Below are 9,642 nucleotides of genomic sequence, written 5' to 3'. Positions count from 1 at the left end.
ACAAAATGGGGTCTATTCGCAAAACCTACATTAAAACCGTGCTGATTTAGCAATTGTTCGACAACAGCAGCAAAATTTTGTTGCCCCCCAACATTTTGGTGTCGAATTCTTTCCAACACTCCATCAGCGTGCTCATTCCTATTTACTATGTATACGTTCTGCGGCCCTGGTTGTCCCCCTTCATTTTCTTCGAATAAAGGGTTTTGTCCTACGTGCTGGTAGGGTTGTGCGGGCCCGCGAGCTGGGATTGCGACCGGTGGAATTGGTTCAATCCTCGGCAGAGGTGCTATCTCGTTTCGTGCTCCTAACACTGCTGTCAGACGCCCCATCTGATGGGCTAACTCTTGGTTATTGGCGTTGGTGTTCTAGATCAAAGGGTTGAAGATCTCCCACATTTGTCGAGATAACATATTAACCATCTCGTGCTGGCTATCGTCAAACTGCTGCCTGATAGCCTGAAGTGACCGTGAGTTCATGCCCGTGGGCAAGTACATTTGCGAACTTTGCCCCGGGGCAAAGCCGGGAGGGCTCACTCGATTTCCTAAGTTCATCATTGTGCCATTTTCCCCGAATGGAGGCATCCCAAAAGGGGGCACATTCTCGGAGAACGTCGAATAATTGCTCTGCAAGCCATGCATCAACGATGTAGGCATGCCAAAGGGCATATCTCTCGCAGGCGGAGGAAGGTTCGGCATGAAGGATGTTTGGGCCACGTTGGCCACTCCCCTCGTCACAGTTGGCATTGTGACGGCCTGAACCGTGGTAGAGATAGGTATCTCAGCCATGACTGACATCGCTATACCCTGGGGTGGTGCTACAACGCCAAGAGTCGTTCCAGGAGGCAACTCATCCTCATTGTTACTACTGCTCCCACCAGGGCTATTCTGATTCACCACATTGGATCCCTGTGGGGAGGTTCTACCTCGACTATTCGCCATACTTACTGTCCTACCACTTCTCAAGTGCATAAGACTAACTCACGCAAGCAAGGACGAAAAACAAGTAACAAAAACAATAAAACTTCACACAAAACGCTTCTGTAAAACTTGGTTTTCACAAAAATGGTCCCACCAGGTGTGCCAATTTGTTTACCGTGATATTTGGTAAACAAACATCTTCCAAGTTCGACTGGAAAAAGTTTAAGAGTTTTGCAAATTAAGGGTTCTTTTGGGAAAACGTCTTGCCAAAGCGCATGTGAAATCGGGTTTTTCGACAACCGTGTGTCAAAGGATAAAAGGAAATAAAGATTAGAAAGCAAAACGCAAAACAGTCAAAAGTGCTTGAAGATAAAATTCACTAATTAAAAAGCTTTACATCAATCCAAACTCATAAAATCGACAGTAAATCTAACAAAAGCAACAATGGCAACAAATTCGAAAACTATCTAAGTGCAGGAATCGTAAACGGCTGGTTCGGCAACATACTCCTCCATGATCACGTTAGGCTCGTTGAGTCTCTTTGATGCGGACATGAGAGCGTAGTGATTTTTAGAGCTGAGTTGGGAACCCCTTTTCTGAATTAGATTCTCCTATTTATAGAGCTCCATGTCCCGCGTGTCCTTGGCGGTTTTCTTCCTTACTGAATGGGTTAGTGGGTTTGATTCCCCACGATCTGATGCTTGCCCCGGAAGTTCCATGCGTAGTGGTGAAAGTGGTTTTCTTCAACCGTTTCCTGGCCACGTGGATAGCCATCGTGGGGAGAAGCACACGCTTTTCCAACTGCTTCAGTTAGTGCTGCACGTGTTAAATATGCCCGTGTTTGTAGCAACGGTTACCAGTGTGTTTGTCGAATTCCACCACCCCTTTTGACTTGGCATTTTTCTTGACTCTTCTGATTCATATTTTCGACAAAGCTCGACAAAGCTCATACGTTTTGGGCCAACAAGACTATACCAAGATACTCCAAGATATATGATGCACTATTTTGTGGTATGATTGATTATACTAAAATGAAACTGAATCTTGTTTTTGTTTTTGGTCACAACATAAGAGAATCTTCTGACAATCAGTGAGAATTAGTACTATTATTTTAGAAAAGGAAACATCTTATATTCGAATAAATAAATACAAATAGTGAATCCTTGTATTTCATTATTCACACTCCATTCAACTTTTTCCCCATTCTTCAGTTTCGTTTCACCTTCTTGCATATTTTGCTTTGCAGCCGCCATGTGCGGAATCCTTGCAGTGTTTGGTTGCGTCGACAACTCTCAGGCCAAACGCGCCCGCATCATCGAGTTATCTCGCAGGTCTCATTCACATTTCTATTATCTCTTTCATTTCTCGAAACATGAGTTTTCATTTGAATATATATAAACAATAATGATACACTACCTTTTCATTTGTGATTTCACTTCATGCATGCAACAACAACAACAACAACAACAAAAACCCTATTTTAAACCATTTCGCTTTATGCAGCAGCTAATTGTGTTTTTTTTAAAGGGTTTATTTGTTTGATGCTTGGTTATCTAATGTTTATTAATTAGTTTTTTTATTTATTTTTTGGTTCTGATTTGTGTGTGGTTGTGATGAATTTGGAAAATGTAGGTTGAGGCATCGAGGTCCTGATTGGAGTGGCTTGCATTGCCATGAGGATTGTTACCTTGCTCATCAGCGTCTCGCTATTATCGACCCTACTTCAGGGGATCAACCTCTCTACAATGAGGACAAGACTGTTTTTGTCACTGTATGTATCTTTCAGCCCTTTTTGAAGAAAAATGTTTGATTTACATGCATGATTGAGATGTATAAACCCCACATTCACAGGAAGAGTGATAAAGAAAGAATCACAAAAGTTGGATAATGCGGGCGAAAATTTAACACAATAAGTAAAATTATAGTCAGTAATTGGAAAAGGTAGTGTAAAAATTTTACGAGGGTAAAAATAACATTTGAATACTATTTTATTGCGGAGCGACTCCTATTTTGTCACTATGTTGGTTCGTCCCCTGTATATGATATGATGTAACAGGAAGATAATGAGAGTGAAGGTATAAAAAAAATCAGAATTGTTATTTTATGATAATATAATTTATATGCATTTTTTGGATTATTCATTTCACTAGAACATGCATTGTTTAGCTGGAAGTGCTTAAAAGTTAAAAATGGATGCAGTTTCATGAATAGTAAGCTTATAATCTATGGCATGGTCTAGTAATTAGTCTAACAACCTAGGAAATGGGATTTTCCTACTAGACCAAAAACTCCAGTACTGCATTGTTGAACATGAGTGATACTTTTCATTTTTGGATCTCTATCATTTTTGTTGTTTTCACCCTTTAATTTCTGTGACATGTACTGAACTTGTTTCTAGATATTTTGCTTATCACATACCTCATATTTTGCTGCTGAAACTATGGCATTAGGTGAATGGGGAGATATACAACCATAAGGATTTGAGACAGACACTGAAGTCCCATCAACTTCGAACTGGCAGTGATTGTGAAGTGATTTCCCATCTTGTAAGTGTTGTAGAATCAGTTAGATTTGGTAATCAACTTACTATTTTCCCATAAATGATGAGGATTTTCTATCGTTGTAATTCATTATCATGACAGTATGAAGAGCATGGAGAAGACTTTATTGATATGCTGGATGGAATGTTCTCCTTCATCCTTCTTGATACTAGAGATAAAAGTTTTATTGCTGCTCGTGATGCTATTGGCATTACCCCTCTTTACTTGGGCTGGGGCCATGATGGTATGTGGCTTCACCATCTTCTTTTTGCTGAAACATTTTACATTCCATTTTACATTCAACCTCTTGAATTTAGCTATCTGTTCTTCAATTTAAGTGAATTCAAGAGACGCATGAGTTTGTATGTTGTGGTTTCGGATATACTAATTGTATTTTCAATAAAGTGGAATAATAATGAAACGTGTCCATGACTGTGGCTTGAAACCTTCATCAACTAAACTCTCAGCTTTATGCAGGAGATCCTGTAAAAGTTGAGTGTTCCAACATGCATTTTCGCTTACAATTTTAGACACCTGAGTTTTCGTGGTATAAATTTTACAATGAAATTTGATAAGTGGCTAAGTTCGTATCGTATAGATTAATGCTAAGTTCTCCACTGAATATTCATGCAAGCATTAGGACGACTTTGTTAATCAACAAGCGGGTTTACATTTTGAACATGTTCTAGCTAGTTTTCCTATGGAAAATAAATGAAGCATCTCTTTCTCTCTCTCTCTTGCACACATACACACTCATCTTTTTTATTCTAGAATACAAAATTTTGGTTTGTATATTCACTTGGATCTACACGGCGTTCTTTCTGCTGTAACTCTTGATGGTTTACTTTTGTATTTTTATCACATGAATTATGAAGATATATTATATATGGAAGTGCGATTTATTTGCAGGATCAATATGGTTTGCATCTGAAATGAAAGGTCTGAGTGATGATTGTGAAAGATTCATATCTTTTCCACCGGGGCATATATATTCCAGCAAACAGGGTATGAATGATACCATTTGTTCAGTTATCTATTTATATCTTGTAATTCCCATATTTTTCTAATACCCATTTTCTGTCTAAATGTTTCATTTTAGATCTTATACAATCCCTTATGTTTCCTGTTAAAATTTGCTCTATATGCAGGAGGATTAAGAAGGTGGTACAATCCGCCATGGTTCTCAGAGCATATTCCTTCTACACCTTATGATCCAATGATTTTGCGTCAGGCCTTTGAGAGGGTAAGCTGCCATTGTATTATCTGCCTACTTCTTTCATCACTTCGAGATGTTTCTTCCCAGGGTAGAAAATTTCAGTTCCAGTGAATTTGCTTAAAAATGCTTCAGACTTGCTGGCTTGCTGCTGCTTGCCCGGAAACTTTAGAGGGTTAAAACTAAAACCATTAAACTTCAGGAAGAGGCATCACAATAAATTCAGGAAAGTCATGCGGTAAGCAGGGGTTAAGAAACCAAAATGCACCATGAACTGAGACTTGCCCTTCTGTGGAAGTATACTTAACCTCTACAAGAACATAAGGGCATCTTAGGAATAGTGCATCATCAGTGTCTGTTGAATCTGTGAGGTCAAAGTACTGAATAAGGGGTTGCAAGGTGTTAGTTGTGGAAGATTTATGAGTTGCAAATTCAAGAGGGCTAATATTACTATGTGCTAGTTTGTGGATGGGATTGCTCGTTTTGTTCATTTTTAGTGACTTCTATTGTGTGGTGGAGTCATTCTAACAGATAGCATGACTTCTTATCATAAAATCTCTTTTATGTCTTCTTTTACTATGATATGAACAGGCTGTAGTTAAGAGAATGATGACTGATGTACCTTTTGGAGTTCTTTTGTCTGGAGGATTGGACTCATCACTTGTTGCTGCTGTGGCCAATCGTCATTTGGCTGCATCTGAAGCTGCTTGCCAGTGGGGATCGCAGTTACATACTTTTTGCATTGGTTTAAAGGTAATAATTCATTCCTCATTCATCTTCAACCTCTGAAACTAGTATATGAGCATTAATATGCTTCATGATTTGCCTTTACCCCCATTCAGGGGTCCCCGGATTTAAAAGCTGCAAAAGAGGTAGCAGATTATCTAGGTACTTGTCACCACGAACTGAATTTCACTGTTCAGGTAACCGTTTCTCTTTAGGTCTTCATATTTTTTTTTCAAACATGAGATTTTAATGGCTACTCTTAAGTGATGTTCTGTTTTTGCTATATCAGGAAGGTATAGATGCACTTGAAGAAGTCATATACCATATTGAAACATATGATGTAACGACTATCAGAGCTAGTACTCCAATGTTTCTGATGTCCAGAAAAATTAAATCCTTGGGAGTGAAAATGGTTCTTTCTGGAGAAGGTTCAGATGAAATATTTGGAGGTTACCTGTATTTCCATAAGGCACCTAACAAGGAGGAATTTCACGAAGAAACGTGTCAAAAAGTAATATAAAATAATTGTTATGTTCTTATAGTTTGATTTACTTTAATTTGCAGAATATTGTGTTTTAGCATGTTACATTCCCTATTTATCTCTTAGTTCCTTGTGTACGTTTAAGTTTTTGATGCTTTTGATGATTTGGCAGATTAAAGGTCTTCATCTTTATGACTGCCTTAGAGCCAACAAATCAACTTCAGCATGGGGTGTAGAGGCACGTGTACCATTCTTGGATAAAGAATTTATCAACATAGCCATGGATATGGATCCGGAGTGGAAATTGGTATTGATTTTGTGAACCTTGCAGCTAAAGCTAAACAAATGTCATTTTTCAACTTCTTGATTTAGTTTGAATGCTTAAGTTTGCTACTTTTGGTTATCCTGTATTGTGATTCTTGTTGCATGTCCCATATGTATTCTTTAAAGTGAAGCAAATTCCTAGGCATATGTTTTTCTTAACGAATAAAGCATGTGCATATGGACAATTATAAGTTAGTAATTGTTGATGTCGCATATTAACTAGAGATATGGTCAAATAACTGCTTATAAATGGAAGTGGAGTCCTCTACCCTGTGTAGAGTTAGGCCTAACCTGAATTCTTTTTTTTTGAAATGAACCTGAATTCTAAGACTAAGAAATTGGTTTTATGGGCATGTGAAGTTAATTTATTGTTGGTTTCAGTTTTTAACACATCATGAACTTTATGACAAATTTCACAGATAAAGCCTGATATTGGAAGGATAGAAAAGTGGGTATTGCGCAATGCATTTGATGATGATAAGAATCCATATTTACCAAAGGTTTGTTTTAACTTCTGCTTCATGCTTATTCATTTATCTCTTGAAAGATTTCTGAAATAAATTTTTTTCTTCATTTTTTAGCACATATTATACAGGCAGAAGGAACAGTTCAGTGACGGTGTTGGCTACAGCTGGATTGATGGCTTGAAGGATCATGCTGACAAACAAGTAGGCACTAACTTGTTTTGCTGAACTTTCTTTTTTGATGCAATGCCACAATGTTTAAATTAATATTATGGATCCATTTGAGAATAATATCCTTGATTTCTGTCATTTTTTCTCTTGATAAATGTCCAGGTCACAGATTCAATGCTGAAGCATGCCAACTGTGTTTACCCTGAAAACACTCCTACTACAAAAGAGGGATATCTCTACCGGACAATTTTTGAGAAGATATATCCAAAGGTGGACTTTATAGTTTTGTTTTTTGATAAAAATTGCATATTTATTCACTGTCATGTGTTGTGTCTGTTCATGAGAGACCATGGTGCAACTAATCAGAGAGTAGTCTTGTTATTTGATTTGATTTAGTCTAAGATGAAATTGATCCAACCATGTGGATTAGCTTAAATCATAGTGAGCAAAAGCAACTTCCCATGGCTTTTGTGGTTGTGCGCCGTCACGGTAGTTTTCCGTGCATCCAAACATGCACTAATGTTTTCCCACTATCAACTTCGACACCCAAAAGCTTCTCTAACATTCACTAAATCACAAGTCAGTGGTTCAATTTTTTTCTAATATTTTATCTATTGGTTTTGATCAAAATTTTTCATGAGTTTTGATGTACTCACACATCTCTTTCTCTTCCATTTTATTTCTACTCACTTTGTTTTTATCAGATCATAATTCATACATCATATCTCTCATTTCTCCTTCTTTTATTCTTCTCTGTCTGTCTCTTGGGGTGTGGGTGTAATGAGTGTGAATGAATTATTATTGTTGTCATCTTAGTTGATATTAAGAGCTTTTCCACCCTAGCCTCACATTGTAATTTGCACACAAATTGATTGACTTGTTTATAAATTTAAAATCTTGTCAAATCCTCTTTCTAATGATGTTGAATCATTTGAACAGAATGCTGCTAGGCAAACAGTTCCAGGAGGTCCAAGTGTGGCATGCAGCACTGCAAAAGCTGTGGAATGGGATGCAACTTGGTCCAAAAATCCTGACCCTTCTGGTCGTGCAGCGCTGGGTGTTCATGCAGCTGCGTATGCAGATGCACCATAATAACCGAGATCAATAACGGGTCCATCTAAAGTTGATGAAAATGAAACTACTGGAGAAATGGGATTGTTTTTATTTTTCACAAATTAAGACATTTTAAAGTTTTAGATCTCCAGCAGATTAAGGTTATATTTCTTGCTCTCTCTTTTTTTTTTTTTTTAATTTGCTATAGATTTTTTTTAACTGAAATAAGCACTTTTTAAAAAAGAAATAATCACATTTAAAATCTTTGAAGGTGTTGGGTTAAATTTTAAAAGTGTAGAATCTGAAAATTATATAAAATTTAGTTATTTTCAGAACTACCCGTCGTCAGCTTTTCAGAAAAATAGGATGCTGTATCATAAACTAATTTTAAGATCATAAAATAGTCATGTTATTTTAAGAAATTTATATTTTTAATAAAATGACTATATCAATTTACAATTATAAAAATATTTTATCTTGATTGCACGTTTCATCGTTTAGTTTGGATTTTTTTGGGGTCAACAGTTTGGATCTTGTGTGATTTTGTTCACCGTAGTATTTTTCAAGCTAACTAGGTCCGTGCACATTAAAGATAAGCAAATTTGATCTATTCGCCGATTTTTCTATATAAAATTTAATTAAATTTTAATTTCTACTCAATTAGGGTTTCAATCTAATTAGGTACTTGCACATTAAAAATAAGCAAATCTGATCCATTCGTCAATGTTTCTATATCAATATAATTTCATCTTAATTTTCTACTCAATTGGGGTTGAGTAAAAAAAGTTTGGGCTAAACAACCCATCGTCCAATCACATTGAAGATAAGTTCGTTGAAATTTTTTATATTTTTATTTATTAATTTATTTACAAAAAATCTTATTGGTCTATGAGTTGTGAGTTAGTAACCCACATGGGTCATTTAGACAAACCCAAACCTCTGAAATGGTGTAGAGAACAATTTTTTTCAAACAAGAGTGCATTATATTAAGGGAGAATGGGTACATAGGTCATTACATCATGGTAAACCAAATGACGAGTCTCATTTGAGACTTCCTCCATCCAGACAGGAAATCGACCGAAAAAGAGAGCTTCTCCGAGGAGAAGTAGTTGCGAAGAGCACCCAGCCATCAGCGTCTCGAGTGACGAAACCCATGCCTGCCAAACTTGTCGAAGCAAGTGATGCATCAAAATTAACCTTAATGAGATCTTCACGTGGTTTGGATCAGCCAGCTAGGCAACGAGGTGATTATGGAATCATCAATCGGAGCTGAAGACGTTGTTCTCAGAAGCAATAAGAGAAGCAAACCCACCACAAAGACACCAACATCAGCCAAGAAAACCAGAAGAAAGTCATGAAAATCCCCACCAGGTTCCCATAGCTGAGAGGCGACACAAACTACAGTTGTTGCACTATTAGGAAAAGGAAGAGTGTATGTTGGATAGTTTCTGGCTTCACCAAGCACCTAGGATACATGGGATTAGCCACAATACCATGTCATTGCAGGGTCGCACGAATTGGAAGATGACCGAACACCGCTCTCCAACTTGTCGTCTTACCCCTAAGAAGAGTAGAGGCCTTCCAAAAGTGTTTCCAAAGCTTACGAGGAAGTTCCAGCCTATTCGAGGAAGATGTCAAAGGCTGAGACAAAGTTCCACTGATAAAATTGTACTCGGATTTGGAGGTATATATGCCATATGAAGTGTGAGGCCAATAGAAACCATCCTCCCTGTTATGCAAAGGTAGTGGAGTA

At 37.4% G+C, this 9,642-nt stretch overlaps 1 protein-coding gene across 1 annotated transcript; it reads left to right on the top strand.

Annotated features, from left to right (window-relative positions):
* Positions 1-2,079: 2,079 nt before the first annotated feature.
* LOC130726083 (asparagine synthetase [glutamine-hydrolyzing] 3) lies at positions 2,080-8,069 on the top strand. Its single transcript, XM_057577303.1, has 14 exons — positions 2,080-2,248; positions 2,550-2,688; positions 3,368-3,463; positions 3,560-3,701; positions 4,367-4,462; positions 4,606-4,700; positions 5,262-5,423; positions 5,513-5,593; positions 5,686-5,907; positions 6,050-6,184; positions 6,621-6,701; positions 6,783-6,869; positions 6,999-7,106; positions 7,776-8,069. The coding sequence occupies exons 1-14, from the start codon at positions 2,169-2,171 to the stop codon at positions 7,926-7,928; spliced, it is 1,677 nt and encodes a 558-aa protein (XP_057433286.1). The 5' UTR covers positions 2,080-2,168; the 3' UTR covers positions 7,929-8,069.
* Positions 8,070-9,642: the final 1,573 nt, after the last annotated feature.

The sequence above is a fragment of the Lotus japonicus genome, chromosome 6, assembly GCF_012489685.1.
Source record: "Lotus japonicus ecotype B-129 chromosome 6, LjGifu_v1.2".
In the NCBI taxonomy this organism is placed as follows: Eukaryota; Viridiplantae; Streptophyta; class Magnoliopsida; order Fabales; family Fabaceae; genus Lotus; species Lotus japonicus.
The sequence above is the reverse complement of the archived record's forward strand: the minus strand, read 5'-3'. Positions and strand labels throughout refer to the sequence as shown.

Coding starts and splice junctions, on each gene's coding strand:
- LOC130726083 (XM_057577303.1), top strand. CDS start 2,169: ATGTGCGGAATCCTTGCAGTGTTTGGTTGCGTCGACAACTCTCAGGCC. Junction 4,463..4,605: donor TATATATTCCAGCAAACAGG/GTATGAATGATA, acceptor CTCTATATGCAG/GAGGATTAAGAAGGTGGTAC. Junction 5,594..5,685: donor AACTGAATTTCACTGTTCAG/GTAACCGTTTCT, acceptor TTGCTATATCAG/GAAGGTATAGATGCACTTGA.